Source organism: Mauremys mutica, chromosome 7 (genome assembly GCF_020497125.1).
Source record: "Mauremys mutica isolate MM-2020 ecotype Southern chromosome 7, ASM2049712v1, whole genome shotgun sequence".
Classification (NCBI taxonomy): domain Eukaryota; kingdom Metazoa; phylum Chordata; order Testudines; family Geoemydidae; genus Mauremys; species Mauremys mutica.
In genome coordinates, this window is record NC_059078.1 from 47548841 (window position 1) to 47576780 (window position 27940).

The 27940-nt window shown below is 53.8% G+C and overlaps 2 protein-coding genes across 9 annotated transcripts in view; one reads left to right on the forward strand and one right to left on the reverse strand.

Annotated features, from left to right (window-relative positions):
• RAD54L2 (RAD54 like 2) overlaps positions 1-12912 on the forward strand; it is a 106724-nt gene extending 93812 nt beyond the window's left edge. For 3 of the 4 annotated variants that reach the window (XM_045023887.1, XM_045023890.1, XM_045023889.1), the window contains exons 18-22: positions 1852-2048; positions 2918-3114; positions 4204-4293; positions 5658-5750; positions 6066-12912. In XM_045023887.1, the coding sequence (XP_044879822.1) occupies positions 1852-2048; positions 2918-3114; positions 4204-4293; positions 5658-5750; positions 6066-7057 (1569 nt within the window). In that variant the 3' untranslated portion in view covers positions 7058-12912. The remainder of the gene's footprint in view (positions 1-1851; positions 2049-2917; positions 3115-4203; positions 4294-5657; positions 5751-6065) is intronic. The other variant, XM_045023891.1, reaches the window with a different exon arrangement.
• A 1312-nt stretch (positions 12913-14224) lies between these two features.
• The window catches only part of LOC123374759 (semaphorin-3D-like), a 46649-nt gene continuing 32933 nt past the window's right edge, over positions 14225-27940 (reverse strand). For 4 of the 5 annotated variants that reach the window (XM_045025022.1, XM_045025021.1, XM_045025023.1 and 1 more), the window contains 12 exons: positions 27314-27442; positions 25647-25792; positions 23645-23759; positions 23264-23333; positions 22471-22615; positions 22129-22351; positions 20952-21040; positions 19443-19484; positions 18790-18947; positions 18240-18304; positions 17065-17198; positions 14227-15655 (listed from right to left, as the gene is read on the reverse strand). In XM_045025022.1, the coding sequence (XP_044880957.1) occupies positions 15227-15655; positions 17065-17198; positions 18240-18304; positions 18790-18947; positions 19443-19484; positions 20952-21040; positions 22129-22351; positions 22471-22615; positions 23264-23333; positions 23645-23759; positions 25647-25792; positions 27314-27442 (1745 nt within the window). In that variant the 3' untranslated portion in view covers positions 14227-15226. Of the gene's footprint in view, positions 15656-17064; positions 17199-18239; positions 18305-18789; positions 18948-19442; positions 19485-20951; positions 21041-22128; positions 22352-22470; positions 22616-23263; positions 23334-23644; positions 23760-25646; positions 25793-27313; positions 27443-27940 lie in introns of all 5 variants that reach the window. The other variant, XM_045025019.1, reaches the window with a different exon arrangement.

Below are 27940 nucleotides of genomic sequence, written 5' to 3' on the forward strand. Positions count from 1 at the left end.
TCACTCGAAGAAGAAAAGACGGTTACTCACCGTTGTAACTGTTGTTCTTCGAGATGTGTTGCTCCTATCCATTCCAGACCCGCTCTCCTTCCCCACTGTCGGAGTAGCCGGCAAGAAGGAACTGAGGAGCGGACGGGCTGGCTGGGGTATATATCTAGCGCTATAGCGGCGCCACTCCAGGGGGCGCCCAGCCGGCCCGCCGGAGTTGCTAGGGTAAAAATCTTCCGAAGAGCCGTGCACGCGCGGCGCGCACACCTAACTGGAATGGATAGGAGCAACTCATCTCGAAGAACAACAGTTAAAACGGTGAGTAACCGTCTTTTTTGGGTGCCCAGGGCAGCTGGCAGAGAGGTAAATCACTATGGGGCAGGAGGCGGGACTGGGGAAGACCTGACTGGTGGCTCAGCTGCTAGTCCCGGCTGAGCTGAAGCGCATAGGACTTCCTCTTCCCCTGCATAGCATCCGGGGCTGGGTCAGACCCTCCCCCAGATTTCTCCCCAGCTGCAGGAATCTCTGCAAACTCCCCTCCCTCCCCCGACCGCTTTCTGCACCCATCGCTCCTCAGCTGCAGGTGGAGGGATCACTGTATAGGGAGCTGCTCCCCCATCCACCCAACTGCCATGTATCCAGACACCCTCATACCCAGACCTTCCCGCTGAGCCTCTCCACCCACACTCAAACCCCCCTGAGGAGCCCCCTGCTGCTGGGCCAACCTAATGAGCCACCCGCACCCAGGTCCCCACCCCACTGTGCCCCAACCAGCTGCACCTGGATCGCCAGCCCACTGTGCCCCACTCCCCCAGCATCTGCCTCCCACATTGAGACCCCCCCCCACACACCCCCTCTGCCGAGCTCTATCTCTCCCACACCCAAACCTTCCCAGGCCCCACCCACTGAGCCCCAACCACCTTCACCTGGACCTCACTGCATCATTCCATTACCTTTGCATCCAGAACTCCCCAACAAGCTTCTATAGATCCAGATCCCCTGCGCATCTGGATCCCCCACTGAACCTTCCACACCCAGATGGCCCCACACAGAACCCTCTCAATCCACGCCTGGATCCTCCCACACTAAGCCCCTCCACACTTGGATTCTGCCAGGCTGAGCCTGCCTGCCCACATCTAGGTGCACCTCGCACAGAGGGGTAGGGCACTGGGGTGTTTCTGGGGCAGGCCCAGTCTTTGTGCTCTGTCAGGGTTGGGTGCAGCCTCACCGCTGAGTCTGTCCCCCGGGTGGAGCTGCAGAGTGATCTACCACTTCTGTGCAGCCAGTGGGTGCTGGAGCTTCCACATTTCTTTGACAAATAAAATCTGCAGAATTTTGCAGAATTATAAAATATTGTGCACAGAATTTTTAATTTTTTGCCGCAGAATGCCCTCAGGAGTAGGTAGGGCATCTAGGAAGAACACAATTTGGGGTAGTTTGGTGAGGGCTGTTTGAAGAGAGGAGAAATGAAGGACTGTGTCTGCCTGTCTGTCTCTATACAGAGATTCATGGTTAAAAGGAAAGCCTGCTATGGGGCATTTAGTGCAGTAGTAGAATTGCTCCATTTATATGCTGTCATATTGCATGTGTTGTGGGTATTGCGAATAAGCATGTTCCTGGGAGTGTTCTATGGTGATATCATTGTGGAGTTCGTGCACACGTTCTTTACAAGAAGTAACCATATGTGCCTATTGCACTAGTTTCGAACTCCTTCCTCAAGAGCCCACCCAGAATACTGCCCAGAACCTGCCAATTGCCATGTTATCCTACCTGGGAGACAGGGAGGGATTGCTGTCATTTGGGTTCGTCTACTGCCCTCTTGTGGTATGTTGGTGTCTAAGTATGTTTGTGCTGTGACCATAGGAGCCTTTCCAGCATGAGTCGCTGCTGATTGACCGGAAGGAGCACAAGCTGACCAAGGCAGAGAAGAAGGCAGCAAAGAAGAGCTATGAGGAAGAGAAGCGAGCATCCATTCCCTACACCCGTCCGTCCTATGCACAGTATTACCCAGCCAGTGACCAGAGCCTAACAAGCATCCCTGCCTTCAGTCAAAGGAATTGGTGGGTGCTTATTTCTTTCCATGTTCTGCTGAGGACTTCAATCGAGAGGAAAGGCAGGAAAAACAGCTGGGGTAGATGAAGACTAACCTGTTACCCTGGGCATTCTCACTTGGCTCCTAGGAAATGGGAATACTGAGGCTGGGTGATACCCCCTCTCCTTCCCCTGCCAGCTATAAATATGCATCCATGAAGAAGGGGAATGAAGCAAGGAAGGTGGGGAAAACAGCTGACTAGGGAGGAAGGCTCCCTTTGCAGACTTGGGGACACTTGCAGCCTTTCTCAGTGGTGTGGGAGGGGAGTGTCACTGATTGCAATGGCTGTGGCTGAGAATGGATTCTGCATCTCTCAGTATGGTACTATGCCCAGACAGGTAGTGAGAGTGTCAAGACCTGCCCCCCACCCCCAACCTTTCTGGCTAATATCCAGAGTCACTGTGTCCATCATCTGCCTTCACTCCGCATGTCTCTGCCGTCGGCAAGAAAGCCCCCCAGTTTACAGATGGGGACACTGAGGTGAAGTGACTTGCCCAAGGTCAGTGACAGTCAGGAATAGAGGCTGGGAGTCCTGACTGCCAGTCCTGTGCTTTAACTCAGAGATCAAACTCCCTGCCATGTAGTGATTTCATTCTCTCTCAGCGATCCTGGAACAGTGAGATTCCTACTGCCTCTCTCCAGAACCGGGAGCAGAACCAAAGAGTTTCAGGGCTTTGCATTTTGGGTGTTTCTGCCTCCAGGAGCAATTTCCTCTGTGCAGAGCCTCACGATTGCCCATGTGAACGGCTGAGAATGGTGGAACCAAATACAATTGGGACTCTCCCTCTAAAAGAACATAACTCAGTTTGATACTTTCCTTTTCCCTCTTCCCATTAGGCGACCAGTCTTCAAGGGTGAGGACAAGCCAGTGGCAAGTGTCCGACCTGTTCAGTCCACCCCCATTCCTATGATGCCTCGGCATGTCCCGTTGAGTGGCGTGGGTTCGGCATCTGGTTCCAACCCTGCTGTCAACTTCCCCATCAACTATCTGCAGCGAGCTGGTGTCCTTGTTCAGAAGATTGTCACCACAACAGGTCAGTCGTTTCTTTGGAACCAAGACCCCCTGGGAACACAGCTGGTTGAGACAGAGTCCTGGGATCCAGAGATGGAAGACAGGCAGTCCATCCTTCGGGGATAGAACAGTGTCCCAGACAGCCATGGTGTCTCATCTGTGGCCTAAGGAGCCGGCTAAGCCCCTTGAGGGGGATTGTGTCAAGAAGAAAAGTGTCTGATTATGAACTGAAATGTGTCCCTTGAAGCATGTGCCGTGGTTTTTAAACGGAAGTGCTGGAATCAGATCCATTAGTGCAGACCGGAGGCAAGAGGAGTGCTGCTTCCCCTGCAGAAGCTTGGCTGGCAGCTGTCCCTTCTCTACTGCAGCTGCTCAACACCTCCCCTGCCTCATGGCAAGGAACGGAGGGGAGAGAGTAACTCTGGCTGTTCTAGTGCCTGACTCTGATTCTCTGTCCTGGCCCCAGCATAGGTTAGAGCAGTGCTATCTTGCACCAGCTGGCAACAGTGGCTAGGGGACCATACACCAGCTGGGGACAGCCAGAGTGCAGTGGGCTCCAGCCAATCCCTTTCCCTACCCCTCTCTAACCTTTGCCTACCAGGGAGGGAGACATAGGAGCCAGCTATGCCAGCTCTGCCTGTTATGGATTCCCCCATACCTGCAGAATCCCCAGCAGCAGGTTTTGCACCACAGGTGTGCAAAGGACGTAAAACAGGGCAGTGAATCTGCCCCAAAATACTGATTGGGGCCCCCTGATCCCTTTGCAGTTTGCAGGCCAAACATATTTCAAAAGCTAGACGTGCTGCACTGTGGTACCCCTTCCAGTGCTCTGCCCAGTCCTACTTTTTATGTTCTAATTGATGGGGCTTGTGTACTGGGGCAACTTGCCTTTCATTTCCCCTGAGCCCCACTCCTTCTTGGGCTCTCAGTCCCAAGGGATTCCACTTCTGCCTCCTATGCCTTCTGTGTTACTCATAATTAAAGCCTGATCTAATCTGTAGCAGAATTTATTGAGGAAGCTAGCTGGGTGGTGAGGGAATTTAGCCCTGGATCTCTCCCACACTTCTTGAGCCCATAATGTAACTTCTCAAATGCTGGCTTTCTCCACCAGATATTGTGATTCCAGGCACAAACACATCCACCGATGTGCAGGCGAGAATCAGTGCTGGTGAGAGCATCCACATAATTCGGGGGACTAAAGGTAAATCCCTGTCTTGGGGAAGAAGTAACTGCTAATCTCCTGGCCCTGATACACTAGAATCCCCCCAGATTCCTGTTTCCAGTGCTCTGCTGGCAAGATGCATTTACTAAACAGGCTTCTTCAAAGCTTGAAGAGTCAGAAAAAACAGAGGCCTTAGTTGTGGGTTTAACTATGACGGGGAGATGAAGGGGACCAGACCACTGATACTGGAATTTCCCGCCAGTGCCCAAGGGGGGAATGGTCTGCCATCCTTCCCTTCTGAAGAGGATGGAAGCAATTTCAAGCTCCAGGGTTGCCCATCTCATTATGTTGACACACAATCTCCTATCATGTTTTGGGGATGAATAGCTCTCGACCTACTAGACCGTTGCAACTAACAGAGTCCCAGGTCAGACTGTAAGGAGATGTGGCAGCGCATTCTCCCTTCCAGTGGAATCCGTCTTGTCACCTTTCGAGAGTATTGCAAGCTCTAGCTCTTTCCACAAGCCTTCTCCCAACAACGGTGGAGCAGCTGGCCAGGCATTGTTTCTCAGAGATGGGGCAGGGCTTGGCCTGTTCGCAGTGCTGTAACACTGGAGGGCTGATTGGTTGGGGCCCTCGCGACAGGGACCGTATGTTTCAGTTATTTGAACAGAGCCTAGTTGAGTGCCATTGAAATACACCAACATCAATGCATAAGGGAAAGTGGAACCAGAGTCATTGCCACTGGCAGAGATGATGACCTGAAAATGTGTTTGACTCTCCTAGGGGAGAAAAGGGAGCACGGGAAGGGGATTCGGGTCCTGCAGCGATTCAGCGGAGAGCCACGTGTGTGTGTGTGTAACTCTGGGGCAGAGGGAAGCAGAGGGAGGGATTTTTCAGGGACAGACTGGAGACAGGCTCTAAAGGAGAGAACCAGTGTGCACCTGAGTGCAGGGGCACTCCAGCCCTGAGAGTGTTCAAGAACACAGTCTGTGGCTGCCCTTGTCGCTAGACAAGGTGCAGGCCTAGGAGCTGCTGCATCCTGGTTTTACAATCTGCTCTGTTTTAGGTAAATGGCGTGTGGGCTGCAGGCCCCTGGCATGTTGCCAGCACCGCCCTCAGCTGGCCACAGTTTGGGTGTGTCTGGCCTGTCTGTAATGGACCTGTAGGCCTCTGACACAGGCACAGCACTGTGACACCAGCATTGCCCCATGGCAGTGCTCACGGATGTGGAGCGAGAGATCAAGTGTTTGGGGATTAGAGGCTGGTGTGTCCTCTCTGCTGCCCTTTTCTCTCCCTGCCTGCCTGCCAGTTCTGCAGCCTTTCCCTGAGGCAGGCAGCCAGCAGCTGGGCATGGAGCTGTTCCTGTGTCTGACCCGTTGCTTCCTCCCTGTCTGTTTCAGGGACGTACATCCGCACCAGCGATGGGCGGATTTTTGCTATCCGGACCACTGGAAAGCCGAAGGGCAGTGAAGACCGTCGAACAGCTGCCTCAGGTAGGGGCTGAAGATCCTTACACGGGAATCACGCCCTGAGTGCTCTCCTCCGTTGGGTTTCTGTGGGGGGTGTTTCACCACACTGTCTTCCCCAGGGCTGTATTTAGGGGACTTGCTTTACATCCCTGCCCAAGAGCTTCCTCTCTTTTCACTTCTTTAAATTACACATTTTGTCTCCTCCCTGGCTGATTCCATGGCAGCCCCCTCCCCGCCCCCCGCATCCCACGCCGAGTCTATTCAGTCCCTCCGTCCTCCCTTTCCCCAGCGCCCGGATGTTTCTCTGTTTCACCCACTCCATCTCCTTGTCGCCTCCAGGCTCTCAGGGTCTGTCTCTGGAATCCACAAGCAATGGCAGACACAGTGCCTCATCGCCCAAGCTCCCTAACACAGAGGAGCTCACTCGACCCATTTCCCCCGACAGCCCGGAGATCATCAGCGAGCTGCAGCAGTATGCCGAGGCAGCCGCTGCCCGGGAGTCTCGCCACAACTCCCCCAGCACTAACACTGTGCTCGGACGTCCTGCCCGGACAGACAACGCGGCCACCTTAGCAGCTCGGGGAGCTGAGCAGCGATTGGGCCTCCATTGCTTGGCTCCGTCAGGTTCTTCAGCCCAGCCAGCCACCAGCCAACATGTCGATGGTCACTCAGTGCTGGACTTACGGGGCAACAAGCGCAAGTCGACCTCGCCCTCTGTCCCGGAGGAACCAGCCCGTCGGCAGCAGAAAAAGCGCCACCTGCCAACGTCTGTTCAGTCGTATGAACACGGGTACCCAGTCTCTGGTGGGTTCACCATGCCCCCTGTTTCTTTAAACCACAACCTAACCCATCCATTTGCCCCCCAAGCAGGAAACTCCTTGTACATGGGCACTGGCTCATCCTACTACCAGCTGCCCAATTTACTACCAGACCCTCAGCTGGTGTTCCCTGTGACTACTGACCCTCTGCTGACAGCCGGCACCGCCAGCTCCTCTGCTGCTACCTCAGCCACCGCCAGCGTCCCCTCGTTCATGCTAAACCCCTCTATGACGGGGATGCTGCCCAGCTACTCACTTCCCTTCACGCAGTCACTCCTGCCTGAGCCCAGGATGTTTGCTCCTTTCCCAGCCCCAGTTTTGCCTAGCAGCCTTCCCAGGAGCATGGCGTCTGCCTACCCTGGCTACATGTCCCCTCATTCGGGCTACCCGGCTGGGGGCCTCCTGCGGTCCCAGGTGCCTCAGTTTGAATCCCAGGAGGCCTCAGAGGTGGGATGCAGCTCCAATGATGACGAGGATAAAGACGACGATGTAATAGAGATCACAGGGAAATAATGGGCCCAGTTCCTGTTAGATCTCAGCTTAGCCAGGAGGCAAAAGTTTCAGGACCTTTCTGGAGTCAGGATTTCCCCTCTGGGCTATGGCAGCAGGGCTGGAGGAGGAGACGTTTTTAGATGTCAAGGATCTGCATTGTATTGGGGAGGGAGGGTGGGGAGAACAAAACCTGAACGGACTTGCAAGAGTGGGAGCAGCAATGCAAACCATAGGAGTGCCTCCCTTGCTTCCTCTCCTGCATTGTCCGTGTGTCTGTCTGTGTTGTCCGAAAGGGAGCCTTGATGTTGCGATTCAGTGCCCCTTCTCAGGCCTGGAGACACTGGGTTGATCTCTGTGTGTGGAGGAGCTCCCTCTCGCGCGAACTGCCTTATCTGTGAACTTTTCTCGCTCAAGGAGGCACGGGCTGGGGGTGTGCCCCAGGAGAGGGTCTCGATGAAGAGCATTTTTAATTGGGATTGGGGAGGAGCAGGCTATATGTTGTGTGTGTAGGAGGGAAGGGCAAGGGGTGGGGTTGGGGGGTCAATGTGAAAACTGATTTGTCTTTCATCCTCTTAAAAATTCAAAACACAATAATCTGACAGCTTGTGCCAGGCCCTTGCTGGAGGATGAGATGGGGAGTGCGGGGAATGCTGAGCTGTGACATGACTCTCCAGTCTGCTCCTGCAGGGGGCCTTCTCTATGAAGCCCTCTGAAGGCAGTGACTCTAGTAGGTTGATCCTGTAGTTTTGGCGCTGGTTTCTCAAGCTTGGGTTGGGTTAGGAATCCTTTAAATCTTGTAGCGGTTTGAGGGGAATCTTGGGGACTTTCCCAGTTCCTCCGTCTCTTCCAGTGGTGGCCTCCTCACCAGGCTATTGAGGGGTATGCCCTCAGGCTCCAGGAGGAGGCCTTGGGGGGAGCAGGTGGACCAGTTCGACTCCTATCAACCCCAGCCAGCAGGACAGGTTGAAAAGGGATCCCATAGTGGACTCAGCGCCCGTCTCCATTGACTCTGTGACCGGAGCGACTGCCCCCTCTGCAGAATCTCTACATTAATTTATTTCATGAAGGCAAATATTTATTTGTTTGGGGAGTTTCTTTCTACGTTTTATTAATTTTGTTGTTTAAAAGAAAAACAAACCTGCTGGCCTCCATAACGCAGTAATTGATAGTTGGATTGTCCATATGCAGGAGATGAGACATAATGATCATTTGACCAAAGCATAATCTGAAAGCAGGACCAACTGTGAATGTTCCCCAGTAGCCAGCTCTCTCGTTTGGTTCTGTTACAATGATGTGGCATTGCCTGTGCCATGCACACCCTTTTGGGGGGAGCGTGTGACAGTAGCACGGGGTAGTTGTTACAGTGTCTGTCCATGCAGTGCAAGGGATAATGAGAAACTTTTGGTCTTGGGGTTGGGATCACTCTGACACAGAGTTTGCTGGGCGGCTGAGAAATTAAAGTGATTCCTTATCTCTCTGAGAGATTGGTTATCTTGGCTCATGACAGGTGGGCTTGGAGATCTCATGGCAGCAGGCTTGAGCTCCTGTTGGTTTAACAGACCCCCTGGCTGACATGTGGAGCACTGTTGCTGGGCTTCAGCCCTTCCCAACTGGAGAGGTGTCACATGAGAGTAAAAAGCGAGAGAATGCCTCTAGCACAGACTGTTTACCTCTCGGGGTCTGCATTCAAATCATGCTCTTGGCATTGAAATGCCACATTTACATGAGTTTGGGCACCTGAGCTAGATGGCCTGCCATCCTGTCCGCTGTGTGCGTGCACATGCACTGATAACTGCTGAGTAATCTTGGAAACTCAATGCCCGTTTAAAGGCCCAGATCCTCGAAGGGATGTAGGCTCCTAAATCCCATTGACTTCAATGGAAGTTTAGAATCTTAAATACCTTTGAGGATCTGGACCTAAATGTCATCACCTCAGGGAACGAGAGAGACTGTGAATGTCCTTGGAAAGTGGTCCATGCTATTGGACCAATGCAGCTGTTGGCACAAACCTGTTATCAGCAAACCTCCAGGGCTGATGCTTCAGCATGGTTATTGAGATCTACTCAGACCAGCTCAGGAGGGAGGGACAAGGCATTCTGGCATATTGTGTAAGGTAGCCGTGAAGAAAGGGGAACTGCTTTATTGAGGGAAGGTGATGCAGTGCATGTGTTTGTGTATACCATGACAAAAGTAGGACGTTATGGGGCTTTCTCTCTGTCGGTCTCTGTTTTAATGGAACTTGTCTGTCAGAAATAACCACACCATTCATAGAAGCCTTAGATCTACAGTTTAGCTATGCAAATTATTTTAAAAAACAAACATTGAAATAGTGCTTTCTTCTTTAACATATCCTAGGAGTTGAAAACCGAGGGGTTCTGAGCAAATTTCTGAACAACTTGTCTTTGGATGCACCATGGAAATAAACAAACTCAGTCCCCCTCCCCTCTCACCCCCCAATAACAAAGCAAACTAACTGATGGTGTCCATGTGAGTTTCTCCAAAGACTTGACAGTGCTGCATCTGTGAGTCATGCCCTTGGCAGTTTGTGTGTCCATCTTGTGCAAAATACTGTGACGCTGATTGTATTACAGCTGTCTGGTGTATCTTTGTAAGGCTCTCAAAAACTCCAGCGGATTTGGGAAGTGGACCTAGGCAAGGGGGTTTCTTGTCAAGAGTAGCGAGGATTCAGACCTGCAGGAAATCTAAACAGTACTTGTAGAAGGCAACTGTTGATTTAGGGTTAGAGGAGACCTTTTAACCAGACTCCTATGGCATGGATTATGGTTCCTTTGTTGTTTGTGCCAGGGTAGCAGTTTAATTTGAATGATCCTGCTAGTTCTTTGTAACAGGGGCATGTTGTGTCTTTTCTCTGCTCAGATGAGGCATAAAGATTTGACTCCAAACAGTAGGTTAATGTATGGTTCTGGATGCTGTACCTGTAATTGCAGTAGCTTTCACAGGGACTTTGCTCATTGCCTCACGAGGAAAGCACCAGAGGCCTCTGGAGGGCACTTTGGCAGGCACTGAATTGGGCAGGCCTCTGGCACACCCTCACTTCGGTGGGTGGAATATGGGAATTTTTCTGCTCACAGGAATAGGTGCACCTGGGATTAATTTAACCAAGCCCTGTAGCCATAGGAGCTGGAGACTGATGGATCCTCTCATAGCCATAGGAAATGGACCCCTGTAATTTACTTCCCCAGCCGCTGGATGACAGTGTTGTTTCACATGGAATATTTACTTCCTGCAAGCAAGTAGGTTTAAAAATGTGCTTGTTTTGAACACTGGTTTTTGTATTCAGTCAAGAAAGCTAGGAAAACTAACGCTCTTTGCATTGTGCAGATTCCCGCATTAAACTGACTCTTGTAAACAGGGACCTTTCTCTGTCCCTGGCAAACTTCTATCTCCTCCTATCTGTTCGTAGTACATTCAGTGCTTAGAGTGCACATCCTCCATAAACTACTGGAGACTAATTAGCCCCACAAGTGCCTGGGTCGAAACCCCATCCTGTACCCCAGCCAGCACTTGGTGGGTGGGTCCCTCTCTCCCTCCCGCTCCATCCTGACAAATGCTCAATCCAGACTACCTCCTCCCCCACAAACCCTCCCAGTTTCCATGTGTCCTCTCCCAAAAGCTAGCTAGTGGTTTAAAGATGAAACCCCATTGATTTGGGGCATCACAACCTTTGGGAGAGATGATCTCATCACCTGGAGTGAAGGAAGAGTTGTGAAGGTGATTTCCTCTGCCTTAGTTTTCTGTTAGTGATGATAAAGCCCCCATCTCCCAGATGCTGACCACTGAGATCCACTGGGTGTGCAACATCTTCCAGGAAGGTGCAGCTTCTAGTGCCAGAGGGCTGGCTGTGCTTCTGAGTACATGAAGTACAGGGAATGCAGACTGAGACCATGGAATCAGAACTGTTTAAGGGCAGAGGCCAGGAATCAGAATTGTTTAATGACTTTTGCATAGAAGGTCAGAAAGTCCTTTATCTGATGCTGTTATAATCTTCAAGAATATCTTGGACATTCAGAGGTGGTATTGACAATGGAGACCTCTCTGAATCCTGTTCCACAACACTTTCTTACCTAGAGTATGTCTACATTACAGCCACTACAGTGGCACGGCTGCGCTGCTGTAACGCCCTAGTATAGGCTCTTCCTCCATGGATGGAAGAGTTTTTCCATCGCCATAGGTATTGCACCTCTCCGAGAGGGGGAAGCTAGATGGATGAAAGAATCCTTCCATTGACCTACCTATGTCTTGACTGGGGGTTAGGTCGACCTAACTATGGTGTGAAATTGTTCGCAGTCCTGAGCGATGTAGCTAGGTGTACCCAAGTTTTAGGTGTAGACTAGACCCTAGTCTCCTCACTCCTCTTCCACAACCCTCAGTCTTCCCTCTTTCCCTGATCTCTCCTTTCCGGACTCCTCTTTTCTCTAGCTGACACATAGGTCTTCTCTTTGCTTTCCTGACCCGTGTGATGGGGCTGTCTCTGCTAATTTTCTGACTCCAAATGGACTGACCAAAGTAGCTTATAGTTCATATTTGTGCTGCAGATAACACTGAGAGTAGGAACAGGGGCTCTCTGATAAGCACTTGGACACTAAGGAAGATTCCTGGGCAGAGCACAGAAGCCCTGGGGACTTGTGGAATCCTTGGGTTGCACTTTGGCTGCCCCTTTCAGTCACTGTCTAACTATAATGAGTAGATTTTACTTACTTAGGCCGAACTGTTTCGATGGCAATTTCTGGAGCAGCAGGGATATCAGGGCAAATTCCGCACTGTACTGCTACAAGACACTAAGACAGAATTAGGGGAAGAGGTGACCTCATAACTGTGATGTTTCTGTGAGTTTTCTAGGATGTACCTAATCTCAGTCCAGTCTTGGGCAGTGTGTGTTCATGCAGTTCTGCGGGATGGAGCATCTCACAATCAGTTCCAAAAACTGCCAAACGAGCTTCTCTCAAGCTTTGTGTTTTTGCTCTCTGGGAACAATCATGCGATTGAATTTCACTGGTACAAATACTGATGGGAGAGCGCCCTTTCACCTTGCACATTTGAATACTTCAGGCAAGCAAATTCAGGTTGTTTTTTCATGGGCATTTGCACCAGTAAGCAGATAAATGTTGGCTAATAACTTCAAATAATTGCTAAATTAGAGAAAATCATGGTCTGTGGACATTCTGCGAACAGAAAGCGGCAAAATACAGCAACTCCATTCACAATGAATGTGCTTCTCTGCTCTCTCAAGTGAGATCAGGTAGCCCAAATTTGAGGGGGAAGGAGGGTGGGGGGGGAATTTAAACCAACTAGGATACACTGGGAATTGCTCCTTGCAAGCTGAATAGGAAAAGAAACCCATCTGCAAAGAGAGATGATGTTGTAAGTGGGGGGTGATCAACTGTGTAGGGTGGAGGGAATAGAGAGAAGAAATCCCCATATGCTCCACCCTATTCCCCCTGTACTGAAACAATACCACTAACAGCTGCCCAAAGCTGCACTGTGTCTTGGGTCCTGTATTGTTAGCCATCCAGCTTGCAGTCAGAAACTCTCCGGTAGATTTGCTTGTATAGGGGAGCGTGAGCAAATCCATTGATAATGTTTGTTTTTTATTTTGTTTTTTCTGTTTTTAATACCGCCTTAGTTTGTGGCCTGTCTTTTGTGAGCAGAAAGAGGAGTTACTGTAGCAGGGTGGGTCGGTTGGCCAGCTGCACACATGATCATGTGCTTCCCTCTTCTCTCTGTCTAACGGGGTGTGCTCACTGATCTCCCAGAACAGAGACTTTGAACAATTTGTTGTTTATATGATGTATTTATTTTTACTTGTGTTTCATGTCATTTTTTAAAAAATCAATAAATTGTAAGTTGGTATAACTGCTGCTTGGCTCTCTCTCTCTCTCTCTCTCTTTTTTTTTTGGTAAAATAAACTTCAAAATTAAAAAAACCAACAGCGACTATTGTCTGAAATGACTTTGGTTTGGATTTGCATGTTCACAAATTATTTCATGTGCGCGCTGACGGAGCCAGGGAGCTGGGAAGAGGTTCAGTGAGTTCAATTGCTCTGGAGTTAGAGAGACAAAGCCTGGTGCATTTAGGATGTCAGACCTCTGATTCAGCAACACACATAGGCATGTGCTTAACTCCCATTGAATTCAATGGGACTTAACTTTAAGCATGTGCTTTGCTGAATTGGGGCTGTGGTAAATTTCACTTTTGATCAGTGATATGTGAAAATTTGATTGTGCACACTTTATTTGAGAACTATCCCAACAGAATCATGCCTCTTTTCAGCAAATGTTTAATATCCTCGGGCTGCAGTGAGGACTTTTGGTATTAAGACTCCATTATTTTGTACAAGTAAGAGGTCAGAATATTTACTGCAAGGGATTTATTCCCTTTGTTACTGTGAATGAGTTGTGCTCTTATGTACTTGCTCCCAGCATGAGAGCGAAGCTGCAGGGAGGGGACTCCAGCATAGACCTGTTCTGCACCCCTGTCCCCAACTACCTTGATTTTCCTCTTCTCAGGTTTCAAGAAGGGACTGGGCCTAAATTAGTTGTTCTGGCGTGGGCCCTCAGAGCCCTTTCCCCATAAGGCAGACATGTCACATGGTCCTCCACCTTCATATCACCAAGTTCCTGTCCTTCCCCCGCCCAGTTTGCAAACTCCAGGCCCTTTCCATTAAGGAACATTTCTCCACTTTTCCTTGAGGGTTCAGACTCAAATCTCATTCTGACAGTCAACTCAGCTCTGCCTTTCACACCAACCAATGTAATTCCCAAAGTGCCTTCCGTCCCAAGCCTCAACTATGCCAACTCCATGTGGTGGATGTTCACAAGGTCCTAAAGTTCTGCCTGAGAAGAAAGGAGTGGAAGGGGGTAACTATTGTCCCTCCTGTTCTTGAGGGGCTCCGAAAGGTCTTAAGGCACAGATTAATTCAGATAGGCTCCAAGCCTGGCCAACAAAGCTGCGTCTATTAATGTCCCAGCCCACGATACCAGAAAACTGTCCTCCTCCTGGGCCAGTTATAGCCTGTTCCCACTTTTATACCATGCTGCAGGTTTAATATCCTTTTGCCAGCAAGAGACAGCCTTAAGCCTGCCTGCAGGGTATAATGGCCTTTTTTGTCATGGCCTCAGGACATCTGTCGCTGCTTCCATCACGGTAAATGGCCTGTCGGACACAAGGGGATGAATATTCCCACATGTATGTCATTTGGTTTTCTCCGGGGTTGGAGGATCCCTGCAGGGGCCTCCTCCCTGATTAATGCTATGCCTCTCTGGTGCCCAAGACTGACATCTGCCTTTGGAGTTCCCAGCACTGGTACCATTCTGCACGGAGATTCATTCCAGCTGCCTTGGTCTCACAAGAACAGTGCAGCACTGCAGCGGGTTTCTCCGACAAGACCAGGTGGCTGGTAAGGGGGAAAATATAACTAGTTAAACACTGCAGTGAGGGAGGTAATTATGGTTGTTCCCATTTTGCTCCGCACCAAACACTGAGTCTGTAGCAGTGCTGGGACCAGAACTCCAAACTCCTCCCTCCTCAAGCCTGTGCCCTATCCACTAGTTCATGTGTCATGCCCCTAACTGACTTGCAATGCTTACCTGAAGGGGCTGGGTGCTCTGTACTCCACCAGGGCAGAGGGAGAAGTGTATTACCGAGGCCGGGTATCAATTCCCCATAACAAGGGAGGCTGGTAAGAAACATGGGTTTCCATTCTATTTAATTTCCAGTATTTATCATTAATAATAAGAGGCGTAATAAGAAAATGACAGAAGAAAAATGTAGAGAATAAATATTTCACGGTATGTAAATAATGTAAAGTCCTTGCATCACGTCAGTCTGTCTCAGCCGGCCTAATAACCAGACTGTTTGCTCCATGCCATAGCTGCAAAGTCCCTGTTCTAGCACCTCCTGGACTTAGCAGCCCCATGGGTCTGGGGGTGTCTGAGTGCATCTGTACTGTCCGCTGGCCCTCCCGAGGCTCCAGGAGATGGCAAAGGGCAGTGTCGGCTGAGGTAGTACATGGCGAATCCGTGGGCCTCTCAGCAGGCAGAGTTTGGCAGCGGCTGAGCTGGCACCTGTGTACAGGGCTGTGCATTCAGAAGGGCTCTGGAGACATGGCTGGCTAATGGAGACTGGTTCAGTGACCCCCACCCCCACCCCCCAAGGGGCACTGTGCAGAGATCAGACTAGTCTCAGCCGAGCTCTGGCTGGCTTCAGGGGGTCGGGATGCCTCCGCACTCGGCCTTTCTTGCTCTCCAAGGAATGCTGCTGCCACTTCGGGTTCCAGGCCTTTTGCCGCTGCCTGTCCTGGTGCCGGAGCGCATTGCAGTACTCGTCCAGGCTGGTACCCGGTGCCCCCAGGTTCCGCGGGTAGCCCTTGTACTGGAGCTGCATGGGCATGGCGCTCAAGTGGCTGCCTCCCTCCTCGGCACCCTTGCTCCATTTGGCTCCCATGGCCTCGTGGCCAATGACACGAAGGCTGTAGTGCATGAGGGGGCGGGAGAAGGAATGCTCCACTGCCTGGCACTGATAAACCCCAGCATCCTCTCTCGCCAGCTGGCGGATCAGGAGTCCTTGCTCCAGGATAGAGAAGCGGTCACCGGTCCTCACCTGGGGCAGACACAGGGAGGGGACAAAAGCAGAGCGCCCTGAGATGCTACCCATGGGCTGTTGCCATGGAACTAGGGCTGCAGCTTGCAACGTGCTCAGCTCGTCAATCAGGGATGGTGGCGTTGCCTGTGTGGGGACTGTGCCAGCTGAGCTGCTGTGACGTTATTGATATAAACTGGGACCATATAGAACATGGTTTGCAACCAAGGTCCTGTAGTGGCACCAAATCTTATGTAAAGGGGGTCATATAAGGTGTATAAGACCAGGTTATGGGTTGCTGGTTATGATTATGCTGTCTGTATGTATGTGTCATTTTGTAGTTGAAGTTATAAGTATTGGCTCTGTACTGTCTGTATTTTGTATTGTGCTCTGCTTCTGGGTGACACCGCAGACAAGTTGGTGTTAGCCCTGCCTAGCCTGCTTGATGGCCCATTAAGGACCATCAGCTACACAATTGACCCATGGAGAGAAGGCAGATACGCCTTGTGACTCAGCAAAGTATGCAGGGACTTGTCCATGTTACTCCAGACTCCATTTTGCTGTAATTTTCCACAGTAAGGACAACAAGGTTCTTACACCTGGAAAAGCCTATATAAGGCTGATGCCTCATCTCCATCTGGTCTTCAATCCTGCTTCTTACCTCTGGAGGGACTTTGCTACAAGCTGAAGCTCTACACAAGGGACTGATGACCCATCCCAGCGGGGGATGTACTCCAGAGACTTGATTTGAACCTGCAGTTTATTCCATCACTGCTACAAGCCTGAATTAAGAACTTTGCCATTACTGTATGTAATTGATTCCATTTAACCAATTCTAACTCTCATCTCTACCTTTTTCCCTTTATGAATAAACCTTTAGATTTTAGATTCTAAAGGATTAGCAACAGCGTGATTTGTGGGTAAGATCTGATGTGTATATTGACCTGGGTCTGGGGCTTGGTCCTTTGGGATCGAGAGAACCTTTTTCTTTTACTGGGGTGTTGGTTTTCATAACCAGTCATTCCCAGGACGAGTGGGACTGGTGGTGATACTGGGAGACTGGAGTGTCTAAGGAAATTGCTTATGTGACTTGTGGTTAGCCAGTGGGGTGAAACCAGAGTCATTTTTGTCTGGCTGGTTTGGTTTGCCTTAGAGGTGGAAAAACCCCAGCCTAGGGCTGTGACTGCCCTGTTTGAGCAATTGGTCCTGAATTGGCACCTCAGTTGGGTCCCGCCAGAACAGCCTCGTCACCGCTGCTTGTGCAATGGGCTAGGCTCCAGCCTGGGCAGCGTCCCCCACATCTTACCCCCTCTGGGGAGGAGCAGAGAGACCTGGGCAGTGTGTCTTCCCCGCCATGCCCCCTCCGGGGCAGAGCATGGGAGTCTGGCCATACCACTCCCCATGAGTTAGCTTTTCCCTTCCCCAAGTACCTCATCCAGGGCTACCTCCCTGCTGCGCTGCACGAGCCACCGAATGGCCGTCTGGGGAGAGCGCGCCAGGCACTCGAGGAAGGTAGCGTTGTTCTCCACCCCAAATACCAGTTTCTCCTCAGCTGCAATGACCCCTGCAAGGGGGAGAGCAGATCATGTGCATGTGGGGGGAGCAGAGCCCTGCTGCATCAAGTCTCTCCACACCCTGAACCAGCACCCCCTCTTCCCCAGCCTCTCTAAACCAGCCCCACAACCTTTGCTGCTCTGATCCCCTGGAGCAGCCCTGCCCCATCTGCTCCAGTAGCCCCGCACACTTGGTGAGAGAGTTCCACGTTCTGGCTGGGCCATCTCTGGCTAGAGCGCCACACGTGTGCAAAGTGCTCTAGCCCATGGGGCAGGAGGGCAGAATTGTAATTGGCAATGATACAACCACCTTTTGCTGCAAGAAAAGGGGCCTGGGTGTGTGTGAAGTGACTAGCTGTACCTCGTCTTTGCACACACGCAGCTGGCAGTGCCCAGAGCACAGGCAGAGGGCACGCTGTTTGCGAGCTGTGTAAATCCCGGCTTTCCCGGCCTAGCACGCTTAACAGAGTGTCAGGCTGATGGCGCGCTGGGGAGTGACTGGAAGGGGGACAGCATCTATGGAAATGGAGCTGGCCATCCCAAGGTCCTCTGCTCTGCTTACTGTTTGCTGGTTAATTACTCAGCCCCATGTCAAAGGCCACCTGTCACTAGATCTGCTCACACACCGTGCCCTGGAACTGAGCTGGGTTCAGTTTTGCAAGCAACACTTCCCGGGGAAGCGTGTTGTCCAAGGTGACTGTACAAGCCTGGGGGTGGCGCTGCTGTGTGTCTGCTGGGGATAGCTGCTCCTGTACATGGCTGCCAGCATTGGGGGGGGCGGCCCTTCCCGGGGCTATCAGCACCCCAATGCTCAGCCCACTGCGTGGTGCAGTGGTACAGCATGCAGCTGCACCACGATGTGGCATTGGTGCAATGTCTCCATCATGGGACGGGATTGCCCGACCCATGGCCAGTCCTGCTAGAGGCACCTGAGGCTGACCGGGGTTTCTGACTCATTCCCATCTGCTCCCTCCTCCATGGCTGAAGAGAACAGCCCATGCTAGGCAGCATGCAGCTGCTGGGAGAGGGGTGCCGCAGTGGCTGATTTTCACCTGCTGTGGTGTCCTGGCACTGACTGACCGGGTCGGCCTTCAGCGCATCCTGGCAGCGTGCTCGCCTGTGGGGAGGGGAATGAGACAACACTCAGTGAGCCAGGCGCCTGCTGCAGGGCATGGGTCAAATGGAAATGTATTGATGGCGCTGTGGGGGGCTCAGGCTGGCTGGAGGAGCATTGGCAGGGCTTCGGGAGCGGGGAGGGCTCAGGGCTGGAATAGCAGGAGGTTGCAGGGCTGGATGAGGGGCATTGGCAGGGCTGTGGGGGCTCAGGGCTGGAATAGCAGGGGGCTGCAGGGCTGGATGAGGGGCATTGGCAGGTGGGTGTCTGTAAGGCCCCAGACAAGGGCTGCTGCGGTTCTGTATTATTGACTTGGGTTGATTGGGAGAAGCCAGTGCAATGTCTGGTCCAGTGGGTAGTGTCCATGGCTGCTGGGGAGAGGCTCCAGACTGCAAGGTGTGTAACCAGCCCTGAATTCCCCCTTCCCACCTCCATGCAAACGGCCAGGAACGGTGGACACTGTGTAAAGGAAGCAGGGCTGGGCTCACCTCTTCTCAGTCAGCCGGTAGGGGCTGCAGCCATTGACGTCCCAGGTGCAGTAGGGGTCTCTGGCCAGGCAGCAGTCAGCGCAGTCCTTGCCGTAGAGCTCGCAGCGGTACAGGGAGAGCTGGACCAGCCCATGGGTGCTGCTCACAAACAGCTCCTGCTGCTCGTGGAACCAGAACGGCTGTCAGCACCCCCGGCTCCCCTTCCATGGAAGAGTGGCACGCAAGAGCCTGGGAACAGGGCTGGACCCACACCTCAGCTCCTAGCTAGTAAAGTAACCACCTGTTCTAGCTCTTCAGAGACTAGTGCAGGGAATGGGCACCTGACTCAAATTGGGGCACTTTGACACACGTGGACTTGGGTAATGCCACTCCTGGCACCATGCACTGGGGGGCCTGACCCAGCTGGAACTGGGCTGCACCACACCTGGTGCCATGCAATGGGGGGCCTGACCCTGACAGCTGAAACCAGGCAGCACCATGCCTAGCACCTGGTGCCCTGGAGTGGGGGATCCTGTCCCACACAGCTGCAGCATGCGAATGACTGCATTAGCATGTGGCTCCTGGCTGGAGAGCCCAGGAGTCGCATCCTTGTCTTGCATGGTGTGACTGTGCCCTGTACAGGGCTTTGCGAATGGTCCTTAATGAGGCCTTACCCGCTTTGGTGAGAACTGCATGTCCAGGATGGGAGATGGCACCTAGAGGAGAAAGGACCGCACTGGAGCTCGGGTAGATCTTTGCCCAACTTCCCAGCAGAGTTCAGCCACTGCTGGATCCTCCCCATTCGCCCTTCTTTGCCAGTGCACGTCCAGCCTGACATACCCTAGCCCCTGCCATTCTAGGATTGGTCCTGTGCTTGAATGGGTTAAATTCCAGCAGGAAATGGACAAGAGGTCAGGATCCCAGCACCAGGCTCTGACACAGGCTCTGTGTGACCTTGGGCAACTCACTGAAGCTACTCTGTGCCTCAGTTTCCTGTCTGTGCAATGGGGGTAACAGCACTGCTCCTGCCTCTGACTGAGGGTGAGGCCCTCTGAGACTACAGCACTGAGGCTCTGAGGCTCCAGGTGGAGAGGCTGGGCTGCAGCCTGCAGGACACGGTCACCCCACACCCTGGGCTGGCTGTGGTGTGCCATTGCATGAGCTCAGGGGCGGCGAGTTGTATGGGCCCGTAGTGCCCAGGCTCCAGCAAATTCAGGGCCCGAGGGGCCTGGCTCCACCAATGCTCAGGACCCCAACACCCCCTCATGCACCCCAACCCACTGGCCTAGCCTAGAGCCTGCACCCAGCACCCAAACTCCCTCCCAGAGCCTGTACCCATCCTGTACCCAAATTCTGAGCCTGCACCCTAAACCCCCTCCTGAACCCCGAGCCCCAGCCCAGAGCCTGCACCCAGCACCTAAACTCCCTCCCAGAGCCCGCACTCAGCACCAAATCCCCTCCCACATCAGCACCCCAAAACCCCTCCTGCACCCCCTCCCCATCCCAGAGCCTGCACCCAGCCCCTAAACTCCCTCCCAGAGCCTGCACTCCTCCTGCACCCAAACTCTCTCCATGAGCCTGCCACCCAACCCACTGCCCCATCCCAGAGCCTGCACCCAGCCCCTAAACTCCCTCCCAGAGCCTGCACTCCTCCTGCACCCAAACTCTCTCCATGAGCCTGCCACCCAACCCACTGCCCCAGCCCAGAGCCTGCACCCAGCACCCAAACTCCATTCCAGAGCCCACACCCTGCCTGCACTCCAGCCCCCCCCCCCCCCACCCAAACTCCTTCCCAGGGCCATAGGCAGGTGCGTGTTGGGGGGAGGGGAACAGGGGGGACAGGACTTGGACCGGTTCTGGGCACCACCAAAAATTATACAAACCTGCCACCCCTGCATAAGCTCTGTCCATGGCTGCTGCAGCTGAGGGCTGGGACATGAAAGAGCTTGGGCCTGTCTGGCTCTGAGGGAGGAGCAGCTCTTGGCCACAGCAGCCAGGCTGGCAGAGGCTGCTGGCCCCACCTGACACTCCTACATTGCAGACCCCAGCGGGAGAGGAAGCTGCACTGTTGCAACCACTTTCAACGGCCACTCACAAGCATCCCATGTCCTGCAGCTGAGGCCTCTAGCCGAATCAGTTCTGCCAGGAGCCAGCAGAGAACCCAAAGGGGGTGGGATGGGTACCTTAGAGACCCTGATTTCCTCCAGGCTGATCTCCTCGCTGTCCTGGCCTCTCCCGCTGGTGAGCCCCACCTTCAGCACTTTGCCTTCATCTGGGGAAGCAACAGGGAGCCATCACAATTGCACTAGACCCAGCAAGAGCCCCCTGGGGAAGTGCTTGAGGGGGAGGCGCTGCAGCGATCAGTTATGGAGGGCAGCTGCTACAGAGCTTCTTACCTCACCTCCCCGGCTGGAGAGATCATTACTAGCTCAGGGAAGGATAATTATTCAGTGTCCTCCCCAGGCAGGGGGGACTTGTTCCAAGCCAGCACGTGTACTTTGTCTTCTCCTCTGGGATTCAGCAGGGGGAGAGATCAGACTTGACTTCTGAGCAAGCCAAAGCTGACCTGTTGAGACCAGCCCTGGGTTCTGCTAGCCGCCTGCCCTTTCATCCCTCCTCCTCATTGGCCCGTCTCCTCAGAACCATCCGTGCCAGGAGACCGAGTCAGAGACCTGCTAAGTGTAGCAAGAGGGACAGAATCCAGACTGCACCAAGGCCTGGCCTTTACCCGGTTCTCTTCTTAGCAAGAGGCTGAATCGTGATTGTCTGCAGCTTGCTGGCAGATCCCACTCCTGGGGGCCGCTGACGGTGCATGGAGCAAGCGCCTGCAGTATTTGCTAGCCCTGAACGTCTGCAAACTCCCCTTTAGCCCCCTAGGGAGCTCAAGGTCAGGCCCCAGTGAGGATGGAGCGGGGAGTGAGTGATGCCCTCTAATGGCTGCTCTAGATATGATAGTTGACCTGCTCTGGGGTGGTCCTTGTGCTTTTGAAGCTGAAGGGTCCGACTTCTGGTTACCTGTGTGATTGACTTGCTGGCTGCAGTGCACGGCTAGCTCTCTGGGGCAGGGACAGTTGTGTTAATCTGTACAGCCCCTGGCACCACAGGACAGGGAGCTGTAGTCCCCAGAGCATGGCTGAGATATGCTGGCTGCTCACTCCGAGAGTCCCACAGACTGGCACAGCAAGAGGACAGGACCCTGCTAGGTGCTAATACAGCTCAGTGGGGCAGGCTGTTGTGTGGGCAGAGTGGGGGGCTTTCGCTGGTGCCAGGAGGGGGGGAACACGCTCTCACCAGTGGCAGTCCAGCAGGAGGGGGCACAGGTACATGCGGAGCTGGTGGTAAAGATCCCAGAGCCTCTACCTGTTCCAAGGAAGAGAACATCGTAGTGCCCAGACTCTGTCTCCACCCGGTCCACCAGCAGCTGCCGGAGCTGATAGGGCACATTGGCCCTCACCAGGATGGGCTTCCGGCCAAGGGGATACACGGGGCCCCACATCAGCTGGTGGTTGCGCATGAAGCTTATCAGGTCATCAGGGAAGTCCTTGGTGGAGTGGAGAAGAGGGTCGTATGTTTCACTGGGGCACTGGGGGAAGAGATGGAAACAGAGGGGGGAGTTTAAAGCACAGAGTGACCCAACCCCATCTCCTGCAGTCACCGGCCTCTCAGTCCCGCCCCTCACCCCTCCCTGTGTCCCACACTCACCGTCCCTGGGCGGGGATAGGGGATCCGGCCCTTGTACTCCACCCAGCGGTAGTCAGCTCCTTCCTTGTGTGCAAAGGGCCCACTGAAAGCAGCTCTCATGTCAGCCATGGAGTAGACACACACGGCAGAGCCGCTGAAGATCCCGCTGTCAGAGAGGAGACAGACCAGCCTGAGCATCAGACTCTGACGTGGCTTCAATGGGAGCCAGCGCGAAAGGCCTGGTCTGTATGCAACTCTGCTGTGGTTTAACCAACTCAGGGCTCAGACCGGGCAGCCCCTTTCTGTGGCTTCAGTGGGGCCCATTGCCTGAGCTTCCCTCCGTTCCCTGCCAGCTGCCGCCAGCAGTGCTCTGAAGCCGCTGAGAGGGCATCCACCAGCGCTAATTGGTACAGCTGGTGCTGAACGACCCAGCCTAGGGCTAGAGAGCTGCTGCTTGCACAGGAGAGGCTGGCGTCCATTTATCACTTACTCAAGAGTCCCTGCCCTGCAATCCTTGGGAAACCAGCATTAGCTAATGGGGGCAGGCAGGAAGGGGCTGGCACGGTCCCAGGGGAGCGGGATTGGCTACGAGGCTCTGCAATGGGATCTGTTTTTGCCATGGGCTTCATGCATCCTCCCACAGGGACCTTTTGTCCCTCTTCTCCCCTGCTCTGCCCCAGCACTTGACTAGTAACAGCCTCCATGCTGTCCAGCCACCGGTCTCACCCCCGTTTGTGCGACAGCCTCCTCCCCTGCTGCTCCCTCTGCTCTGCTCTTCCCTTCTCTCCCCCCCAGCCCACCCACTCACACTGACCTGGAGACTGTGAAAAGGCCGAAGACGAGAGGGCTCTGTGGGTCCCGGGTGCGGAGGAGGAAGACGTCCTCTGCAATGACAGCGGGTGAGGAGTCCTGAGCACACGCTCTCAAGGACCCAGCTCTGGGCCCAGGGAATGGGGTGAGGGGCTTTCCCCCCCTCCCCTCTCCCACTGCAGTGACTGTGCCCCACTCGCTCTGGCGAAGGAACGGGCAGCAGCCGGCATCCCTCAGTTGGCAGCCAGGGCTGCTGTGGTGGTGCAAGGTGCTCAGAGTCCTTGCTACGGCTCAGTGGGTCGCCTCCAGGATGAGCCCAACCCAGGCAACCCAGCTGTGGGCCTGAAGAATGGCAGCCCTAGGAGGGCCCGCGCACCCCACTCACCGAGCTGGTCAAAGTGTGTCTCACTGGCCTGGGGGCCTGGGATGGAGCAGACCAGCCGGGCCTTGAGGAACGTGCTCCAGCGATTGATCAGGCTGCGTTTCCCACCGACGTCATTCTGCCAGCCACAAACCCACCGCTCAGCGCTTGTGATGCCCCCCACTCCCTCCAGTGTTTACCCTCCATGCCCCCTCCCTGCCCCAGGCCACCGTATGTCACATTATTGACTTGAACTGGGACTGTATAGAACATGGTTGCAACCAAGGTCCTGTAGTGGCACCAAATCTTGTATAAAGGGGTCAAATGAGGTGTCTAAGACAAGGTTATGGTTTGCTGGTTATGGTTATGCTGTCTATATGCATGTATCATTTTTGTATTTAAAGTTATAAGTATTGGCTCTATACTGCCTGTATTTCAAAATTACGCTGTGCTTCTGGGTGACACCCCAGACAAGTTGGTGTTAGCTCTGCCTAGCCCAGGGGTCGGCAACCGGTGGCTCGCGGCTCACCAGGGTAAGCACCCTGGCGGGCCGGCCCGGTTTGTTTATCTGCCGCGTCGGCAAGTTCGGCCGATCGCGGCTCCCACTGGCCGTGGTTCGCGGTCCCAGGCCAATGCGGGAGGCAGGAAGCCGCGGCCAGAACATCCCTCGGCTCGCGCCGCTTCCTGCCTCCCGCATTGGCCTGGGACCGCGAACCGCGGCCAGTGGGAGCCGCGATCGGCCGAACTTGCCGACGCGGCAGATAAACAAACCGGGCCCGCCAGGGTGCTTACCCTGGCGAGCCACGAGCCACCGGTTGCCGACCCCTGGCCTAGCCTGCTTGATGGCCCATTAAGGACCATCAGCTATACAATTGACCCATTGAGAGAAGGCAGATACGCCTTGTAACTCGGCAGGGTGTGCAGGGACTTGCCCATGTGACTCCAGACTCCATTTTGCTGTAATTTTCCACAGTAAGAACAAAGAGGTGTTCTTATGCCTGGAAAAGACTATAAAAGGCTGATGCCTCGTCTTCAATCCTGCTTCTTACCTCTGGAGGGACTTTGCTACAAACAGAAGCTCTACACAAAGGACTGAATGACCCATCCCAGCGGGGGATGTACTCCAGAGACTTGATTTGAACTTGCAGTTTATTCTATCTCTGCTACAAGCCTGAACCAAGACTTTGCTATTACTGTATGTAATTGATTCCATTTAACCAATTCTAGCTCTCATCTATCTCTTTTTCCTTTTATGAATAAATCTTTAGATTTTAGATTCTAAAGGATTGGCAACAATGTGATTTGTGGGTAAGATCTGATTTGTATATTGATCTGGGTCTGGGGCTTGATTCTTTGGGATCGAGAGAACCTTTTTTCTTTTACTGGGATATTGGTTTTCATAACCATTTGTCCCCATAACGAGTGGCACTGGTGGTGATACTGGGAAACTGGAGTGTCTAAGGGAATTGCTTGTGTGACTTGTGGTTTGCCAGTGGGGTGAGACCAAAATCCACTTTGTCTGGCTCGTTTGGTTTGCCTTAGAGGAGGAAAAAACCCAGCCTTGGGTTGTAACTGCCCTGTTTTAAGCAATTTGTCCTGAATTGATACTCTCAATTGGGTCCCACCAGTTCCAGCATCGTTACACCACCCCCTCCAGGATTCTTAACCTCAACAAGCCCACAGCTCAGGGAGGGTGGGATGGGCGATTACCCCACTCTCTCCAGCCCAGCGTCTCAGCTTCACAAAGCAAGGCAGGGGACAGGGCTTGCCCAATCAGTGGCAGAGTGGGCAACAAAACCCAGGTCTCCTTACTCCTAATCCCTTCTCTAACCACTCCCTCACGCTGCCTCCCATCCCTCTCCCCAAAGGCCAGCACTGAGCCCAAGGGGCCCTGCCACGACAGAGGGAAAGGAGAGAGAAATACGCCCTCGTTTCTCAGTAGGACAGTGCCGTGTCATAGTGCCAGCCCCTCCCCTGGCCACTTGGTGGCTCTCCGCAGCCAAGCCCTGACCCCAGGGTAGCTGACCTTGCAGACGCGTGCCACCCGGGCATGGATGCGCCGCCTCTCCCACTGGCCGGCTTCCAGGGCTCTCTCTCGGAGGAAGACGTACACCTTGTCGTCGTGGGCATTGTGGGTGTCGGGAATTACGTAGGCACCAATGAACACGGGCTCTGCGAGAAGGGAAAGTCCGGCAGCCAATGGCACCATGTCGGCAGGTTGACCGATACCCTTTGGCCATGTCCCCTTTTCCTCTGACAGACTTGGCTCTGTTCCGGCTTTAAATGATACCTGCAGCCAGGGGCTGCAGTCAGGATTGGGACCCAGGAATAGTCACTGCCCCACGGAGCTCACGCTTTGCCCGAGTCATGAAATGAGGCTCTGATTCCGTGATTTCAAGTACAGAGTGTCCATTATGATCATGGAGCCATGACCGGCGAACTCTACCCCTTGGTTCCTGCATCTCCATTGCTTCCGCAAAGCGAGTTTTGAGTCCAAACTTCGAGGCAGAGGGCTGCTGGGCTCTGCAGGTGAATCATCGAGTGACAAGCCAGCTGCAAGGTTTGGTCTCGACGGCAACTGGCTCTGAAATTCCCTGCTGGGCTTTGGAGCTGGGGTTCTGATGCAGACCCATCTAAGCTTTACTAAAGTGAAAGGAGATGCTGGAACCGAGGAGCACCCCAGCAAACAAAGAGGGGAGTGGGAATACTGTTAGCTTCCCACCGCATTCAGTTTTGCTGTCTTGTGATAAGATCCTTACAAAAAGTGGAGTCATTGCTTACTCTGAGCAGAGTGCCCTGGATTTCAGCAAGCCGCCATGCAGAGCGAAGGTATTGCTCAAACCAAGCAATGCTGTCAGGATCTCACCAGTGGGACTGGCATTCGGCACTACCCACTCAGACTGTCTCTGTTTTCTACCTGACAAGATCATTGTGGTGCGAGGTTTGATGCAAAGTGCTCTGTGGGTTTTTGATAGTCTCGCAAAACTTCCCCTGAACAATGGAGGTGTGATGGCTGAGAAACTGGGCCTCTAGAGCCAACAGTCTGAGCTGCTTCCACTTGAGCTAAGGCTCCCTAGCTGGGCCTGCAGCTGACTTGCCCCCTCCATGGATGGGGCATAGAGGGGCCTGGTCACACACCTGCAGAGCAGTGGGTTACACAAGCTGATCTCACCCGGGGCTGGGTTTCAGCAGCACCTTCCATCTCTGGGGGCCGGAGATCTGAAGAACGTCAGAGTGACTCTGGGCACTAAAGGGAGCTTGTGCCCTGCAGTGAGTCTGGGACTTTGGCCCAAAGGCAGCTGGAGCTCCTGGGCCTGGGCATGGAGTTGTCCGGTTCTACCCGGGTCTTTCCTCTGTCATTTGGAGGCGCCTCTTGTCCCTTCTCCCTGCAGCTCCTGAGGGCTGAGACTGGTGGGGGCGCCCGCAGGGGGGGGGGGGGACGACACAGCAGCAGAAGGGGTAGTTTGAAGGGCTTGAACAGAGGCCTGTGCCCTAGTGACATTAGGAGGTCTGGGCCTCTTAAAGCAGCAGGGAGAGAAAATCAAGCCCCTGCTCCCCAGCAGCAGCAGCAGCAGAGGAAACGTGGCGCCTGCATCTCTTCCTGCCGCTCATCTTCTTCCCAGCAGTGCTAAGGCCGTTACACTGCTGGGTAGGACTGCCCCCCCCAGGCTATCTCCCAGCCCCCCGTTGTACCGTTTAGCCAGTGATCTTGGTTCTGTTCTGTCCGGATGTAGTTCTGGGCAGCCTTGTGAACTCGGGTCCGGAAGAAGGCGGCGCTGCTGCCCATGAAGTCGCTGGAGGTGCCCGAGTACAGCTCCCCGTCTGAGCTCAGAGAGAAGCATGTGTTAGCAGCAGGGCCGGCTCTAGGTTTTTTACTGCCCCAAGCAAAAAAGTTTTTGGCTGCTCCCCACCCCAGCCCTGGGCTCTCTCCCCCCACCCATCAGTGCCCTCCCCTACCCACACCCCCTGCCGCCCCAGCCTTGGGCTCCCCCCCCCAGTGCTGACTCTGCCCACTCCCCCCTCGCCTCCAGCCAGTCTGGCACTGGCAGGGTCGGGGTAAGCAGCGAGGCTTCCAGGCCATGCCTCAGCCCAGGGTCCCTCCAGCTGGGGCTCCCACCTCCAGGACTGGCCGGGACCCAGGAAGGCAAAGCTGCCTCGGCAGGGGGGCTGAGAAGCCGGGGCAGGGTAGCTCCAGAGGGAGTGGAGCCCCGGAGAGCGGGACGCAGGCCCCGCAAGGCAGCGCCCTGCTCTCTATGAATCATAGAATCTCAGGGTTGGAAGGGACCTCAGGAGGTCATCTAGTCCAACCCCCTGCTCAAA